Source organism: Triticum aestivum, chromosome 1D (genome assembly GCF_018294505.1).
Source record: "Triticum aestivum cultivar Chinese Spring chromosome 1D, IWGSC CS RefSeq v2.1, whole genome shotgun sequence".
Lineage (NCBI taxonomy): Eukaryota > Viridiplantae > Streptophyta > Magnoliopsida > Poales > Poaceae > Triticum > Triticum aestivum.
The window spans coordinates 9976141-9995735 of NC_057796.1; the positions used below are offsets into that span (position 1 = coordinate 9976141).

The 19595-nt window shown below is 44.0% G+C and overlaps 1 protein-coding gene across 1 annotated transcript; it reads left to right on the forward strand.

Annotated features, from left to right (window-relative positions):
- The first annotated feature begins 2333 nt into the window (after positions 1 to 2333).
- LOC123162670 (disease resistance protein PIK6-NP-like) lies at positions 2334 to 18900 on the forward strand. The gene is made up of 3 exons (XM_044580452.1): positions 2334 to 3383; positions 4753 to 5361; positions 16681 to 18900. The coding sequence occupies exons 1-3, from the start codon at positions 2334 to 2336 to the stop codon at positions 18610 to 18612; spliced, it is 3591 nt and encodes a 1196-aa protein (XP_044436387.1). The 3' UTR covers positions 18613 to 18900.
- The last annotated feature ends 695 nt before the right edge of the window (positions 18901 to 19595 follow it).

The window sequence follows — 19595 nt, forward strand, 5'->3', positions numbered from 1 at the left end:
CTTCGATGAGCTTCCAGTCAGGCTGGGAGGCTCGGAGCACAACGCAGCCACTGACCAAGCGAGCTAGGTAGTTCATTTCAACAATGTAATTCGTTCTCACCTTTGTTATTCAGCTCTACTGAATCTTGCTCATCCTCGCATCACGTCTCTTCAAACTTAAGAGCCGTTAGTATATGACGACCCAAAACTCTGGCAACTGGTCTTGGATACTTGGTAAAATCTAGCTTCAGGTTCCGAGATAATTACCCATATAGAAATTCAGAAATAAATCAATACGACACACGTCATAATCCATATTGGATTCTCGAATTTATTAAAGAAAAAGGAGCAATCAAAGAATTAGAGAAAGATCTACAAAAGGAAATTAACTCTATAAATCAGAAATGTAATATTTCTATCAAAAAAGTTAAAGAACCTTATAGACAGCCTAACATTCCTGCAGAATATATTGCTTTCCAATTAAAAAATAGAGTTCCATATTACGAATTAACTAAAAAAGTGATTGAATTAACTAAAAATAACAAATATAAGGGAGTCAATGTAACAATTCCGGGCCGTCTAGGAGGAAAGGAAATAGCACATGTCGAATCCATTTAAGAAGGTTAAACTTCCCCTCCATACAATTCGCGCTAAACTAATTATTGCTGGTATCCAATTCGAACTATCTATGGAGTATTAGGTAGCATATTTCTTATACCAAATTTCTATCCCTTGAAATTCTTGAGCAGAAAGAAGGATACATATGTTGTGTTTTATTTTGCTTAATGATATAAATTCAATGGTGTATCAATTCCATAAATTGACTATAGCAGTAAATAAATCTATATCTTGAGCAAGTGCTTAACGAGTACTGGAAATGTATCGATTCTGTACCTGAATCATGGCACTCTAATGGTAAATCTGCACTACAATTCCCTGTGCGTCTACACATTATTTATTTGTTTCAACATATACAGGTTGCTTGATGTTCAACTCTTTCCTTTTGCTGCAGATTTGCGTTGAACCTGAAGGTGCTCGACAACTCACTCCTTTATTCAGCAAACTGAATAAATGTAGTCGCTCAGCTCAGTGCAGTTCTGAATTAAGCCCTGAAGTTGCTTGTCTGACCAATTTACTCATGTGAATTCAGCAGTAGTTACTATCGAACTGTTATTATCATCATAAAGCTAATGCATTAGAAGATTTATTATCAACTGTTGCCTGTTTGAGAAAGGAAAAACACTACATACTCACATGTCAGGGCCATTCGAACATGCTTCTTACTTTCGTTTCCTGTTTGTTTTGTCATTCATCCTAGTCTGCTTGGCTAATTTGCTCAGCTAATATGTCAGCATGTTTGAGGCAACCTACTGTACATGTCTGCTGTTATTTAAATTCTCGGCAGTGCAATCTCAGAACCCATATGTTTCTGCATCTATATTCTTTGAGGTTGGATGTCTGCATACCTCAAGTGTAGGACCAGCTGTTTAAATTAAGCTGGTCCCTGGACAATAGTGTCAAGCATGTATACAGTATCCTCTGAAAAAAAAACATGTATAAAGTACTTTATTGCTGCTTATGTTTTTTTATCTCGTCCAGCTCTGCCTCAACTGTAAGACCAACTGTTTGAATTAAGCTGCTCCCATGCATTTGAGAGCCCCCAGCAAGGGTAATGTTGCATATCTGTATGTGTGCAGAATGAGAACAGCATGTCAAGGTCAAGAATCAGACTTTGTTTGTGAGGAAAAGATGTTCAATGGAGCTCACGCTTTAGCCTTTATCAAGGACAGCATGCCTACTCCAAGAATCATCACATGTAAATCAGACAGGAAGAATGGAATCCATCTTTGCCGAAACTAAAGTGTAAAGATACCATGCATGGATGCTTAGGCTTCAGGGAGAAGCAAAGAAGCTTCTTGTGCCCCTGCTTTCCATTTACCTTTGCTTCTGAGGATGGAAGTCGAATCAATAGCTACAACTACAACCTGAAGCAAAGTATCTCACTCCATTTCTCTTCTTCAGTGAGCTTCCGGTAGGTCGGAGCAGGATGCAGCCAGACATCCATTCCTCTTCGCTGCTGGTAATTCTTGTCATTCTTTTGCGCTCTAGCCACTGAATCATCAATCCTAATTTGGACATTACCTTTGCTAATTAGATAGTATATGCTTAATTGCTTTGGAGAGCGCTGTTCTTCGTGGCCGAGGGGGTATTGATAGCCATCCAGATTGCTTCCACCACCAAGGTTTGCTTCCCACCCCTCTCTTGTTATTTGTTCCCCAGCACTAAGAGCTGCTCTAGCTCTAACACTAACAACTAAGGCATAAACAGTGCTCTGCCTCCATCCGCCTGTGCTAATGGAGGCCACGGCGCTGAGCATCGGAAAGTCCGTGCTGGATGGAGCGCTTGGCTATGCAAAATCTGCCCTGGCAGAGGAGGTTGCTCTGCAGCTAGGAGTCCGGCGTGATCAGGTCTTCATCACCAACGAGCTTGAGATGATGCAGGCTTTTCTCATGACCGCCCACGATGAGAGATATGATGACGATAGGGTCGTCAAGGTGTGGGTAAAACAGGTCCGCGACGTGGCCTATGACGTCGAGGACACCCTCCAGGAATTCTCTGTGCGCCTACGGAGGAAGTCCTGGTGGCGTATCCATCGAACGCTATCAGATAGGCGCCATGTGGCCAAGCAGATGAAGGAGCTGAGAGCCAATGTTGAGGATGTCAGCCAGAGGAACATGCGCTACAACCTCATCAAGGGCTCTAGCTCCAAGTCGGCAAGCATCGGTGGACAGTCTGCAATGGTTGGTACAGCTATGTCTGGCACCGACGAAGCAAGGCGCCTACGGGAGAAAGCAAAAGTGGATCTCGTTCAATTGATCAACAAGAAGGATGATGACCTTAGAATCATCGCGGTGTCAGGAATAAGATCAGGTCATTTGTGGGAGACTTCAGTCATCAGAAGGGCCTATGAAGATAAAAAGGTATACAAGAAGTTTGAGTGCCGAGCCTGGATCGCAGGGTTGATACGTCCTTTTACTTTAACAGAGTTCTTGCGAAGCATCATCGAACAATTCCATGTAAATTGTCTTCAAAGTGTGGGGGAAAGAGAAAAAACAGAGATCCAAGTCCTGAGGAAGATGGGGATGATGAAGAAAGATGATTTGGTTGATGAATTCATGAGATACGTAAATGAGAAGACTTACCTGATTGTACTTGATGACATACAGAACATTGAAGAATGGGGTGACATTAAGCCATGCTTCCAGAATAACAAGAAAGGAAGCCGAATCATAGTCTCTGCATACCAAGCTGGAGTTGCAAGCTTATGTGTAGGGCCTGAGGATGTAGTACCAGAGTATAAGCAGTTGTTTGTTGATGAGAATATTTATGCTTTCTATGAGAAGGTAATGCTCAAAACTCTGTCCAATCTTACGCTTCGTTTAGTTCAACTTGTTCGCTAATTTCATTCCACTTGGAGCTGCATCGAAAGATACATCAGAACCACTGTAACTAACGACATCAGAAACACCCCATAGCATTATCTGGCCGCATCCATGTAGTTTTTACATTCACAACTTACGAGTATTGAGATCAACACGTCCTTGGTCCATACATTCTCATGGAAACATATATACTGTTGTTGTTTCCTTAATGATTCTAAGGAGATTCAGATTAAACCTTTTAAGGACCATGTCCTCTTTAAAATATTGTTAGTTCTCTCTCTGAAGTTATGCAAAATTGAGATATAAATTCATATTTTTGATTTTTGTAATCAAAGCTTTAGAAATTTAATTTAAGCATTTTTGCTGCATGTTATTTTTATTGGAAAATAAATTAATATACAATTTTATTTAATCCACATTTATTTGAAGGAACCACAAAAAGAATAATTGGTTTTTGAAATCTAATTTATGTAAGCCTTCAATTTTGCAAATTATGTTGTCAATTTATATTTTATAACCGATTTTTATATACCGAAGGCTTACAACAGGTGTATCCTACCTTTTGGTCTCAGCATCCCACCTCAAAATATCTTCAAAATGATCATGTATGTTAGGAAAATTTTGATTAAATAAGGTATGGGATGACGAACCATCTACAGATTTTGAAGATAAAATGGACTAGATATTTTTTCCTTTCACCAATTAAAATGTCTAGATATCCAATTAGATCATGAAGCCCATGTTAAAAAATAAGGACTGATGCGTAAATTGAAGTTAATTGGGGGGAATATAATGTAAAATTATCACATTTATTTTTGGAAAGGAACCATCTTTAAAATGTAGCCGTCCAACATAGATGGTAAGGGTAATATCAAGGTCTGCAAACCAAGATTTTGCCTTGTATGTATCCAATAGTGATTAAATTTGAACTTGTCCTTGTTATGTTAGTTGTGGGGTCAAGGTAAACACAATAAAATCATTAATAAATATGTTCAGTTGACCAGAAACAATACAATCATTATAGATATACTCTCTACATACAATTTTCTGGCCATATATGGGACCATACCTTACCAACCCTTATCTAATGTGATGCATCTACCATCAGCATGATTGAAATTATCATAGTTAGCACTACTCATTATGATTATCATGAGATTCAAGATCTGCTATATCTCTAATGTATCAATATTTTCAGAATGAGATATATTATATACTTAATGTTAGATCTGTTTATTATAAAAATAATAGTAAGATTTAATACTTGACTAAACATTGTCTTGGTGGAAACAAATCAACATGTCATCATTAATTCCTTGCTTGTGTATAGGGGTCTCATAATGGGATAGATTCAATGGAGGCCGGGAGTAGCTCCAATACAGGCATTGCTGGCAGTGACGGCTCTGGCAATAAGAAGATTCTTAATCACAGAGAGACACTAGCAGTTTTTAGGGACACTCAACTCATTGGGCGTGAGAAAGAAAAGTCAGAAATCCTAAAACTAGTTTTAAATGAAGATAGCCAACAACTTGAAGTGATAAGCTTGTGGGGAATGGGTGGTATTGGAAAAACCACACTAGTCAGAGATGTCTACCAAGAGCTTAGTGGCAAGTTTGAGAAGCGTGCTTGTGTCACGATTCTGCGACCTTTCAGCCTTGACAAGCTTCTCGAGGACATAGCTATGCAGATTGGATGTGAAGTGAAAAAGATGGTTAGATATTTAGAAGGAAAGAAATACTTGATTGTTCTCGATGATCTATCATCCAATACAGAATGGGATACTATAATACCACAATTTCCTGCAATGGAAACATCAAGTCGGATCATAGTCACCACAAGAATAAAGGATATTGCTAATCATTGTTCAAACAAGCATAAAAATATATGCGAACTCCAAAGGCTAGGACACAGAAGCGCGCGTGATCTCTTCATGAAAAAGGTATGGATTCTCACTTCATGTGTTTGTTCATAAATGTATATCTTGTAGATTCTAACAATAAATGTTTGGGCTATAACACATGTGACTGTTTATACTGATATAAAGGTATTACAAGAAATACTCTAAACCTGTGAAGCTCAAATTTGGTCATAGTATCGTCATAAAGTCGATTTATGATGCTTTTCTGAAGACATTCATATCTTCATTTGGTAATCGCTAGGGTTTTATTTGAAAGGATGATTACCACTGGCCTCTACCTCGAGCTATGCATACAACCATCTTTATTGCATCATTCAAGAAGGTCTTACAAAATACTCCATCCGTCCTAAAATAAGTGACTCAACTTTGTACCAACTTTGTACTAAAGTCGGTACAAAGTTGAGTCCATTATTTGGAGACGGAGGGAGTAAATACATAGATCAACTCAAGGCCACCTTCTTAACGAAAATTGCCGCCCTACCTACAAGATTCATGATGTGCCCTGACTGCACTCCATGCACATCAATAAATCCGGTTACCTCACCATGCCAATCGTTCCAGCAAACCCTTAGTGTGCCCCGCATGCGCACGCTGTAGAATCCGTCGCCGCCTTCTTCCATAGTCTCGTCTTCAAGAGCACTCAATGCACTAATCTTGTCAGACCCTTCTGCCGTCAACGCCACCAGGATGCCAAATAGCGCCTGCCTCCTGCGCGCATCCATCGAACGGTATCTAGTTCGAAATCCAGCTGCCACCGTAGACGGTTCTGGCCGAGACGGAACCAAGCTTTCGCAGGCAAAATTCATGCCCATGTTCATGGCTGGACCACCAGATCAACCTCATCCATCATCCAGCACACCCATGGGTGATGTCGGCCAACAGGAAACCGTAATAATGGAGCTGGACCACCGCCCGGAACCGCTGCCCTGCATGGGTGAGCCATCGACGGCGGAGAACCCTCACCGCTATGGCGTCGATGCCAAACCACACACATGTCCAGCACACCAGCGCGGATCTACACCGAAACAGCATCCCGGAGCCGAGGAGGAGGAAGGCCCCGCCTCCACCATCATCTCCCGTCTGGGCTTTGCCCCTCGGAGCTCCGGCGGTGGCGAGGAGAAGACGACGACGCTTGATGCCCGAGATCAGATTGGGAGGAAGGGGGTCGGGAGGGAGGAGATAGGGAGGAACATGGTCGAGGAAAGGGGTGGCGGCGGCTCGAGGAGGGAGGAGATCAAGAGCCCCAAGTTAAAATAAAGGACTGTGATATTTGGCACACGTGTGCCATATAAGCAAAACTGCCACACCTCTACTTCTTTCATTTTAAAGTACCACAGGATCCCTCGTCCTTTGACCTCGCCTCCTCCCAAACGACCCCGCAGGCTCGCCCGAGAAACCTGCTTCTCTCGCACATCTCGGGCGCCCACCCTCGAGAAAACTGCCACTTCTTCACGTCTACCACATGATTTCTTCTCAGGACAAAGTTACCATGGTATTCGTATGCAAGTTATCAGGCCTGTGTTGCATAACTTACCGTGCTATTTACATAGAACGTACTAGGTATCTATGCTTCAACAACTACATCCCTTCAAAGTTACCACTGTGTTTTGTACACAAGTTATAAGGTCTTCGATGTGTAAAATACCGTGGTACTTACACATAAGTTATCAGGGTATATGTACATCAACCTCCCCCCGGTCAAAGTTACCATGAGGGATTGTACATGAGTTACCGGGTCTACAGTTCGTATATTATCAAGGTACTTGCACCTAAAAACCTGGGTGTGTTTCGGTAGCTTCTTCCATAGGTCAAAAATTACCACGATGTTTTTGCGTAACTTATCAAGCCTATAGTACGTGTGCCCCTCATGACACTAAACATTATGTGACTTTCCCGTGGCACGCCATTTGTTGTGTTCATCCAAGAGGCCCACGCGCGAGGCGAATGTATGTTTTTAACAACTTAGTTTCATTTGGTAAAAAAGTTACCATCATGTTTATATTGCAAGTTATCGGTTATGCGGTGCTTATATTATCATGTTATTTACACAAAAAATATTGGGGATGTTTTGAACAACTTTTTCCCGGGACAAAAAGTTATCATGGGGATTCTAGATAACCTATCAAGCCCGTAGTGCTTAAAATATCATGCTATTTACATAAAATTTATCAGGGGTATGTTTCAGCAAATCTCCCCCCCCCCCCCACGGGTCAAAAATTGTTAGTAATGGCGCACTTCTATGCGGTGCGCCATTAGTATCTGGTATACTAATGGCGCACCGTGTGATATACTAATGGCGCACCCCCTGGTGCGCCATTAGTATCTGGTATACTAATAGCGCACCAGGGGTGCGCCATTAGTATTAATTATTAGTGGCGTGATGCTAGTGGCGCACCTGTAGTGCGCCATTAATGGCCAAAACAGGTGCGCCACTAGCAGGCATTTTCCTAGTAGTGCGTCCCTGAACATTCAGTACCAGAGTAGACATTTTTAGTTCCATAGCCATAGATGGATTGCCAATAATGATCCTAAGAAACGGGATTAAGGATGTTAAATGCAACTTGTATCACTAGGAGGCCAAAGCCACTATATATATGATGTACATGAGGATGCCAAAACTCAAGAATACAAAAGGCCAAAGGCGCGCCATCAACACAACTCTAACAACCCCCCCCCCCCCCCCCCCCCCCAAACTCATGGTGGATCCACACCACTGAGTTTGGAGAGGTGAAATCTATGTTGCGCTCTAGTCTGTGGCTTCGTGAAGAAGTCCGCTAGTTATAACTTGGAAGGCACATACTGAAGAGCAATAACATAATCCTGCACAGCGGCACGCACATAGAAAACATTAACACCAATATGCGGTGTGGAGATGGCACCCATGCCTGGAGCCGGCGACAGCCGCGTCAGAAGGTGGGCATGGCGGCCTCGGCGAGAGGTGGACGCGCGGCGGCCCCGGCAGGAGGTGCAGGCGGCGACCTCGGCAGGAAGTGGAGGCGCGGCGGCCGTGGCGGAAGGTGGAGGCGGCGACCTCGGTGGGAAGTGGAGGCGCGGCGGCCGTGGTGAAAGGAGGCGGCGGCGACCTCGGAGCAGATCGGCGAGAGAGCCGCCGGATCGAGCTAGCCTGGAGCCGAGAAAAATAACAACAACAACAACCGGCAAAGAAAGCGACGGCAACGTGTGAGGTTGGATCAGGAGGCGAGTTGCAACGCAAAAAAAAGCTCTGAACCTAGGCTCGATACCATGTTATAATGCAACTTGTATTATTAGAAGGCTAAAACCATCATATATATGATGTATATGAGGATGCCAAAAGTTAAGAATACAAAAGACCAAAGGCCACCATCAATATAACACTAACAAAGGAGTCAAACCTCAAAATCGAATAGATGAAACACCATGGTATAATGTACATACATGTAGCTATGGGATACCTCTGTACCTCTCCGTAGCGCACTGTAGCATCACGGGAAGCCACCCAGTAGCAACAAACCAGATTGGCCTGTCAAAAGTAGATCCCAAACGAATCCCTATCATCACCTGTAAATCAAACCAGGAGCTTCTTCCCCATAGTGTATATGTCACAACACCGCAACAGCAAATGATCCGCAAGGTTAGTAGCAGAAGCCCGTGCATCCATATTTTCTGGAGGCCGCGAGGCGCTCTTCCATGGCTAGCCATCGATGGCATCTACTGTGTCCACAGCAAGTCGTCACGACAACCACGACAACAACATCCTTTTCTCCTTCCCTGACTTCTCTTGGGCGTCATCATGGGCAGATGATGAGCACGACTAACACATTCACGGTCTGGCTGCTGAACTTGATGTCATGGCTGAAAGCGCTTGCAGGGAACTGGCATAGAGCGCATATCCGAGATCAGGCGAGAGGGGAAATTGTAAGATAGCAGACGTTAAAGGCCATCAACTCGCCCTACGCCAACAAACACGATGTCGTCTAATAGCTCCTGTGACCATCAAAATATCTTGGATCTTAAGCAGCCTTAGCGCCGGGAGCAGCGCGGCGCACCGGAGCAGGATTTTTTTTCTTTTTCGAAAAGGGGCCAGGCCCGGCCTCTGCATCAAAAAGATTCATGCGGCGATATTATTAATAAAAGCAACATGTTCAATACAAGTCTTCACGTCTTAAAAGTAAAGAAGCTTACAAAGAGCAAAAGCAGCATGACAGGATAGCCACAACCAATGAAAAAAATAGCGCGCTACAAAATATAGCGAGGCCCTTCTTCAAATGCTACACAAGTTATAGCGTGCTAATAGCGTGCTATATTTCAAAATAGCATTTGCAAAAAATTTCAAATATACCTAGAAATAAAGTATTTAAGCAACTAAATTTTTGCTAGGAGCAAGCAATATATGCATAAGGGCCAGATCTAGGACATAAAAATTGTAAGTCTCAAACAGTTTCAAGATAAAAAGAGTGAGAAAGGTAGTGGTCGTGGGTTGGTTTTGGCCTGCTAGGCCTGCTGGGCTGTGGTTGTTTAAATTTTGCATGGTCTGCAAGTTTAAACGTGTAACGCTACAACGTTATAGCATGTGTAGCGCGCTAATTACGCAATTAGCGCCGTAGCGGTCGATTTTGCCAAAACGTAACGTCTCCCTTCCGAATATGCTATAACCGCGCTATAACGGCGAAATAACGTGCTATTTTTTTCGTTGGCCACAACCGGCCGGCAAATATAAGATAAGAAACTAAACACCTATCCTATTACCTGACCGCCATCCAAACTGGTTGAAGACCATCTTTCATCGGATAGATCCAGTAACCAAATGCTCCCTGGCCTCCGTCAGAGTGAGTAACGACCACATACGAATGAGTGTAGTGGCCCGGAAGATAACCTGCAAGAAATGAATTTTTGTTGTTCTGTTAAAAACCAAATCGTTTCTGTAGTTCCATACTGTCCATAATAAAGCACATATTCCTACACGGATATGTTTCGCAGTTACGGAGTCTAACCCATCTAACCACGTCCCAAATAACATGTTGATGATATTCGGAGGAGTAATATTAAAAGCTAGGTGCACTGTCCCCACAAATTTTTTGCCAAGGGACATTCGAGAAAGAGGTGTTTGATGGATTCTTCCGAATCACAGAAGCTACATTGTGTAGATTCTGTCCAATTGAGTTTTGCCAAATTGTCCTTAGTTAGAATGACTTGTTTATGGACAAACCGCATAAACACTTTGATTTTTAAAGGCACTTTGACTTTCCACACATGTGTCGAACGCGGAATGACGCTAGAGTTGATAACATCCAAATACATGGATTTAACAGAAAACTCGTCATTCTTTTTTAGTTTCCAGCTCAACTGATCGGGTTGTTGAGAAAGGTGGACCTCCATCAATCTCCCCATAAGGTGGATCCATACATCCCAACGATTTCCCGCTAGAGTCCTCCTGAATTGAATATTTAAAGGATTTGACTGTAATACTGTTGCAACTAAGATTCTCTTCGTTGCATAATATTATAGAGAGAAGGATATTGGAGTGCAAGGGACGTCTCCCCTAGCCATGTGTCCTCCCAAAACCTCGTGGTAGTACCATTTTCAACTACAAATTTTGTCCTGTTGAAAAAGGCTGATTTCACTTTCATCAGTCCTTTCCAAAAAGGAGTGAAGCTACTTGTTCCGCAGGATTTGGGTGCACGTGGCATCCGTCGCTACAGATAGCTTATACAACCACTTGCTGAGTAAACATCTGTTCTTCACCTCTAGGTTTTCAATGCCGAGACCCCCTTGATCTTTCGGTCTACAAATGATATCCCATTTAGCGAGTCTGTATTTTCGTTTTAATTCATCACTCTGCCAGAAGAAGCGCGATCGATAGAAGTGTAACCTTTTCCGGACTCCAACTGGTACCTCAAAAAAGGACAAGAGAAACATAGGCATACTCGTAAGAACCGAATTAATGAGAATTAATCGGCCTCCGTATGACATAAGCTTGCCCTTCCAGGAGCTTAGTTTCTTTTCAAATCGATCCTCAATGCACTTCCATTCTTTGTTAGACAGCTTGCGATGGTGAATTGGTATACCCAAATACGTGAATGGTAAAGACCCCAATTCTCAGCCGAACAATTGTTTGTAAGCTTCTTGTTCATCTTTAGCTCTTCCAAAGCAGAACAATTCGCTTTTATGGAAGTTAATCTTTAACCCCGACAATTGTTCGAATAGACATAACACAAGCTTGATGTTTCTTGCTTTTGCCAAATCATGCTACATGAAGATGATAGTATCATCAGCATACTGAAGGATCGACACTCCGCCATCCACTAAGTGTGGAACGAGCCCCCCTACTTGGCCATCATCCTTAGCCCTTCCTATTAGGATTGTCAACATGTCGACCACTATGTTGAAAAGAATCAGTGACATCGGGTCACCTTGCCTCAGGCCCTTGTGTGTCTGAAAGTAATGACCAATGTCGTCATTCACTTTGATCCCAACACTTCCTTTTTGCGTGAAAGAATCTACCTGGTGTCTCCAGGCCTGATCGAATCCTTTCATACGCAATGCCTGCTGAAGGAATGGCCATTTTACTTTATCGTACACTTTTTCAAAATCCACCTTGAAAACCAACCCATCAAGTTTTTTCATGTGGATCTCATGGAGCGTTTCATGCAGAACTACAACCCCTTCTAGGATGTTTCTGTCCGGCATGAAAGCAGTTTGTGACGGCTGCACCACAGTATGCGCAATCTGCGTAAGCCTATTAGTCCCCACCTTGGTGAAAATTTTGAAACTGACATTAAGAAGATAGATTGGCCTGAACTGTTCAATCCGCACACCCTTTGTTTTCTTAGGAAGCAAAGTGATCGTTCCGTAGTTTAAGTGAGACAGCTGTAACTGTCCACAGAATAAATCATGGAACATCGGGGGCAAGTCTCCCTTGATAATGTGCCAGCACTTCTTATAAAATTCCGCCAAAAAACCATCCGGTCCTGGAGCTTTATTGTTCTTCATTTGTGAAATTGCCTCAAACACCTCTTTCTCCGAAAATGTGGCGGTCAGAGTATCATTCTCATCCGCAACTAGCTGAGGGATATCTTCAGTCCTTGACTCATCCAAGGATACGAAAATATCCTCTGGAGGATCAAATAGCTGCTTATAGTAATTCGTGATGTATAATTTTATGTTCTCCTGTCCTAAAATTGTACCCTCATCTTGCTCAAGCTGAAAGATCCTCTTCTTTCAATGCTTGCCATTCGCAATCATATGGAAGAATTGAGTGTTGTCATCCCCTTGGACGATTTTGCGAACTTTAGCTCGCAGTGCCCACTTCAATTCCTCCTCTCGAAGCAGTTCTTTCATTCTCAGTTCCGCCTCCACTTTAGTTTCCAACTCCCTGGTATCTAGGGGTTGAATAAGTAGAAGGAGCCTTTCCTTCTCAACCTTATATATCCCACTCAAATGTTTGGCCCATCCACGTAAAAACTGTCTTAGGTGCCTTATCTTCTTCTGCCATCTTTCAACATTCGACCTCCCCCCTAATCTTTAACCCATTCTCGTGCTATCCGATCCAGGAACCCTTCTCTTTCAAACCACGGTAATTCGAAAGAAAAAGTGTTCTTGTTGCCCACATGCGTTGCTTCTCTAGAGTCAACCAGCAATGGGGTATGGTCGGATATCGCGCGAGATAATGCTTGGACCGTCACAAGGGGAAACTTCTGCTCCCATTCGACGCTAGCTAGGACACGATCTAGCTTCTCAAACGTAGGGATTTGTAACGTGTTGGCCCAAGTGAATTTTCTACCGGAAAGCTCTATCTCTCGAAGATCCAAGCTTTCAATGATTGTATTGAACATAAACAACCATCTGCCATCAAAGTTATCATCTTTTTTCCTCCCGACGTCGAATAATGTTAAAATCGCCCCCCAACTAGAATCGGGAGGTTCTCGCTACCGCAAATACGGACTAGATCCGCCAAAAAGTCTAGTTTTAGTTCAGGATGCGCGGCGCCATACACTGCCACCAATGCCCAGTTAAACCCATCGGCCTTTGATGTTACTCGAAACTTAACCGCAAAATCACCCATAACCACATTCCAAACTTCCAACTTATCGCATTTAACCCCAAGTGAAATCCCACCGGATCTTCCTCTTGGAGGCAAGTAATGCCAATCAAAATCAACACCTCCCGATAAAGTACTAAGAAACTGGGGAGTAAAATTGTCTCTTCCAGTTTCGGAGAGGGCGATAAAATCCAACTTGTGCTCTATAGATGCATCCGCTAGAAACCTTCTTTTAGCCAAGTCCTTAAGACCTCTGCTATTCCAAAAAATTACTTTCATATTTCATCATGAAATTTTTTAGTTGTCCGGGCCCTAGCACTTCTACGCACAGCCGAAGCCGGATAAATCTTCTGTTTCCACTTGCGTTTAGGCTTGTTTTGGTCCTCTACTCGGTCCTCACAACTGAGCTCATTGGTAACCACCGGAGCATCTGCAAGAATGGAAACTCTTGGGGAAATAGGGCACTCATCCTCCTCCGTTTCAGGAAGTGAGGGTGCAAGATCCGCATAGAAACTATCAAGTACCCTAATTCCCAACACATCTATATCCGAATCGTTCATAGGTTTGATCACCGCTAAGTTTCGAATTATTTCTAGAGCACGCTCCGCTTCAAGATCCAGGATATCATTAACGGATTTAGAAATTTCACTATCATTACTACCTAGTGAAACTCCCAACTGATTTGCATTATGTATAATCTCGTCATTAGAAAAATGCAAAATAGAATTGGAGGTATTGACTGACATACCAGTAGTGACCTCAATGTCACGAAGCTTAGCCGTCCGCATGGCGCACCTTAGCTACATATCATCAATATCCGACTGATCCTGGAGACGGCAGCTCATCCGCCGACCTTCGAACACAGGATCCGGAATCCCTCCGAAAGAGATGATCTCGTCCCGCGCGTCCCCGTTCGGGGTAGGGCCTCCTGCCCGACCCCCAACAGGGCTCAACAGAGCTAAAGCCGGCAGGTGACGTCGCCCGAACCGGTGCAGCTCCTCCAGCCAGCATCGTCTCGAGGCCCGGCGCGCCCAGCGGCGTCGGACTGGGTCCGAAGGCAGGGGATGTGGCAGAAGTCGCCCCCTCCAGCGGCGCCAAGGGAGAGGTAGGGGCGGAGGCCACCTGCCCACGCCCCCCTCCTGACCCGGCACCACCACTGGGACGCGGTACGACCGCAGCCGCGCAAGGCGTCACCGGGCACCTCGTCTGCTGCGAAGCACCACCGTGAGCAGCGGGGGAGCTGGGGGCCGCCTGCCCATGAGCCTCCCCACCCTCGAAAGGAAGCTCGATAACCTGTCCGAGCACTGCCGCGGGCGCCGCCGAAAAAGGAGCACACTCCGCGGCGGCCACCACGGAAACAAAACCATCTGAGCAACTAATACCAACAGTTGTGTCATGAACCGCAAAGTCAAGAGGAGGAAGCGAGTGCTCAACCAAGTAATCAGACTCCACCCGATCACTCCATAGTCTAGGAGGAGCAGAAGCAGGCTCAAAGGAGCCAAATCTCAGCGAGTTCATAGGCGCAGAAGTAGGTGTTGGAGTCCCCTTCCCGGGCGCTACGGAGGCTTGTTTCGAACCATTGCTCGACAAGACACACGAAGTCGTTCCAGCCCAGCAATCCATGGAAGCGTGCGTTGGATGGTGTAATCACGCAGGAGCATCCCCATGATCTGAATCCCGCCGAGCATGACGATCACCATAATGGGCACACGTCCAGTTCGAGACTTTGAGTACAGGACTTTCATGATCAACCGCAGCCGGCACTGCTCGTCGCAGAAGGCCTCTACGCGTGGTTGGAGTGGATGAGCGAGTTGGCTTAGGAGATGACGATGATCCGCTCATAAGCAGCGTTCATTATGTGTGTTTGACGTTGATCGCCTTTTGCTCATCTGAACTCACGCCTAGCGGCATGTCATCGTGATCGTAATGCTGGATATGAATCCTAGCATAGAGCTCTTACCTGCATGTGCGTCCTTGCCATTATCATCATCAATATCAACGACGACAGCAGGTTCCGCCTTGCTCACCGATGCCTTGATCTAGATGGCCCTCAATCGCTCCATCTGCATGCTTCTCCACGACCGTGCCGTGGAAGGACGCGACGAATCCTTAAAGAAGCCCCTGGTCCGCCGCCGCCAGTCTCCCGACGATTATGGGCGGGGCGCGCTCGCCTCGGTTGCGGCCGACCTAGCACGCGAGCTCACAATCGAGCTGACATTACGTGAATCAAGCCGCCATGATCGAAACGGTGCGTGCGTGCGTTGTTTGTTGATTTTTCTGTTTCCATAAATAAGATTTTGCCTAGGAGTTTGTTTGTAATACGGTCGTGCTTGCCTGCGTGTCAAGTGCCGCTGGTTTCCCAATATCGTAGATGGGAGCTGCAGGAAAAACAACAACGTAGCGGAGGGATATGTAGAGAGATTAGTACCATCTTGGACTTGGATATAGAAAATAAATACGGGCAGAATGACCGTGGACGAAAAACAGACGAATTTACGGTAGTAATATAAGAAGCGATAGACGCTTTATTATTAGGTAAAGATAAAGATAAAGATAAAGATAATGATAAAGACAAAGACAAAGATTAGGTGAAGACATAGATATTATTAGGCATAGATACAGATATATTTTATGGGCTGAAAGAAAAATATTACTTATAGCGATAAATTATGATGTTCCTTGTAGTTTTTTCTTCTTTTGTGGTTAAAATGAAGTCAAATACTCCCTCCGTCCGGGTTTATTAGGCCTCTCAGCATCACAAGCATGCCCCTTCTTATAAGGCCTCGCTTTGAAAAGGTGCATGCATGCAATCATTTCATTGGTTGCATTGAAAGTCATTGTTGTTGGTGTCATGGCTAGAAAATTAATACACTTCATGCGTGTTTTTCTATTGGCTGCATACATGTGAGAGAGTGCATTGGGAGTTGAATGAAAGAATTATATGAGCAAATTACTATGTGTCCTGGTCTAAGAGCAGTTGTCTTTAGGTCTAATAAACCTGGATGGAGGGAGTACCCACTCACATCCACGTAAACGCACCGCCTATTCATGAAGAGAAGTAGGCAACTCTTAAACAATTATCTTGTGGTATGTAGGGAATGCGCCCTTCTTCAGTGGTACAATGAAAGTTTTGTTCATTTTCGTTTGTGTAGTTTTTGGAACATTCTGTTTTAGCCACCTAACCAATTAATTTAACACAAAGATTACATTTTAAAGCGAAAACATATGTATTCCATCATATGTCTAACAATTAAATTAGAATAATATGTATCCAGTATTAGTTTGGATGTACTAAAAATCATAAATCATTTCAATTTCAGGTATTTGGCAGGACTATAAATTTGGATGAGCAGTATCCTACTTTGATTGAACAAGCAAATCTGATCCTCAAGAAATGCAACGGACTTCCTCTTGCAATAGTGACAATAGGTGGTTTCTTGGCAAACCAACCAAAAATCGCTTTCCAATGGAGGAAACTGAATGAGCATATCAGTGCTGAGTTGGCAATGAATCCAGAACTTGGGACCATAAAAACCGTCCTTATGAGAAGCTATGATGGTTTACCCTATCACCTCAAGTCTTGTTTCCTATATATGCCTATATTTCCTGAAGACTACAGGGTTGGGCGGGGACGCTTGGTGCGTCGGTGGACTGCGGAGGGTTACTCAAGGGAGGTGCGTGGCAAGTTCGCAGTGCAAATAGCGGATAGCTACTTCATGGAACTGATGAGCAGGAGCATGATCCTACCGTCTGAGAAGTCAATTCATAGTACAAAAGGGATTGATTCCTGCCAAGTCCATGATCTCATCCGTGAAATTGGCATCTCAAAGTCAATGGAAGAAAATCTTGTTTTTACACTCGAAGAAGGTTGCATCTCAAACAGCCAGGCCACGGTGCGCCACCTGGCTATAAATGGCAACTGGAAGGGGGATAAGAGTGAGTTTGAGAGCATAGTGGACATGTTGCGTCTGCGGTCATTAACAGTTTTCGGTCAGTGGAAGTCATTTTTCATTTCTGACAAGATGAGTATGCTCCGAGTTCTAGACTTGGAAGACACAAAAGATCTGCGTCATCACCACCTTAAGCATATTTGGAAACTTCTTCACCTAAGATATCTTTCCCTAAGAGCATGTCCAACAATTTTTGACCTGCCAGATTCGTTGGGTAATCTGAGGCAACTCGAGACGCTAGATGTGAGAGGAACTGGAATTCTCAAGTTGCCAAAGAGCATCATCAAGCTTCAGAAGCTAAATCATCTTCGTGCTGGGATCATACCGGCATATGAGGATTTCGTTTCATGGGAACAAGCTGTAGGTCATATTCCAAAGGTAATGAAGTGCCGGCCATGCACTTTATTATTAGGGACAATGTTGTGTTGTCTTGCTTGTTTTGCACCTGAATCTTTTTTAGGTGATGGCATGAGCCACCGTGATGTATGCGCTATGTTTTGCTGCTGCATATTACCTATTCTTGCGACGCGCTTGGACGCACATGGTGTTCTAGTGCCAAGTGGGATGACGAAGCTGAAAGCCCTGCACACACTGGGTGTTGTCAACATCGGACGAGGGAAGGTCATTCTACAGGACATAAAAGGACTCACCAGGTTGCGCAAGTTGGGAGTGACTGGCGTCAATAAGGAAAATGGACAAGAGCTTTGTTCAGCAATTGTTGGGCTGAGACATCTGGAGTCATTGTCAATCCGGTCAGAGGGGGAGCCAGGTTTATCTGGCTGCTTGGATGGGATGTCGTCACCTCCGGAGAACCTGCAGAGCCTCAAGTTGTATGGCAACCTGGTGAAATTGCCAGAATGGATCCAGGAGCTGAAACATCTGGTGAAACTGAAGCTGCGCAACTCTACCATATCAGAGCATGATGCTGCCATACAAGTCATTGGTAATCTACCAAACCTGACATTCCTGCATCTGCTGGAGAAGTCGTTCAAGGGTGAAGAGGTCTGTCTCAGTTTGCTGCCGGGGACGTTTGTGAGGCTGATGGTGCTGGAACTGAGACCAACGCTCAAATGCTTGAAGTTTGAACAAGGAGCAGCCTGTAAACTTGAGCTGCTCAAGTTTCGTTTTGCAGACATCAACAACGAGTCGCTTTTGGGTCTACCATCACTCGCAAGCCTCAAGGAAGTTGTGCTCCAAGATTACTTCGATGACACTGGATTGGCATACCTGCGGACTGAACTCGCCGAGAATCCAAATCGTCCCATCCTGAAGAGGGCCTTTGAAGTCGTAAAGGTTGTTTGATTCTTATCCAGAGCTAATCACGCCCAACAATCCGATGCAAGCTAGGAGTGCTGTTGTTATTTCCAACTAAGTACAGTATCTAGCAATCACCAGTTAATCGTTCATAGTTCCATTCGTGCTGGTCGGTCGATCACAAGCTAATTATTAGGAGACCTTGCAGTACGCTTTGCCATGTATGTATCTGTGTCGTTTCTAGCCTATTGTCTTGGAGAGAAAATAGAAGAAGTGCCACAAGACAAAGAAAACATTGAGTGCCGCTTTGGTACAACCCCCCTCGCATTACGTATAACGGGTAATATGGATTTTTCATAATTTGTATCTAACGTTCAGAACCACTGCGACAACATGCCTTTGGTGAACAATCTAAAGCTAGACACATTAAGTAATGGATGGGCTGGGAATTTTAAAAAGATTTTAGAAACACTTTGTGAACTGGTCTTTTTTCCATAATATCTTTCTATTTATTTATTTATTTATTTATTTTCCTTTTTCTGTTATGTTCCTTCTTTCTATTTCAAAAAATAGCCGCGCTTTAAAAATGTTGTTCAAAATTTCAAAAGGTTCGTTATTTCCAAAAAAAATTCATAAATTAAAAGATATTTGCATTTTCGAAAATTATAAGGAAATTTCAAAAAATGCTTGTGTCTTTAAAAAATTGTTCAGAATTTCAAAATGTGAATAATTTTTTGAAAAGCAAAAAAAAAATTGTGAAAGCAAACATTTGCTGAGAGCACGAACAAAAAAATAAATTCCAAAACATTTGTCAGAAATGAGACTAAATAAATGAGGCGTGCCGGCGGTGGCGGCGTTCGCCGGCGGCTGCGCGGTGAAGTTCCGGGCCGTGTGTCGATCTATGGAGGTGCGCGGCGCGGCGAGGAGGCCGCGGTGGCTGCGGCGGCACGGTAAGGAGGCCGCGGAGGACCTGCGTGGTGGCGGCTCCAACGACACACAGCGGCATGGTGGCATGTGCAGGGCAATAAGCC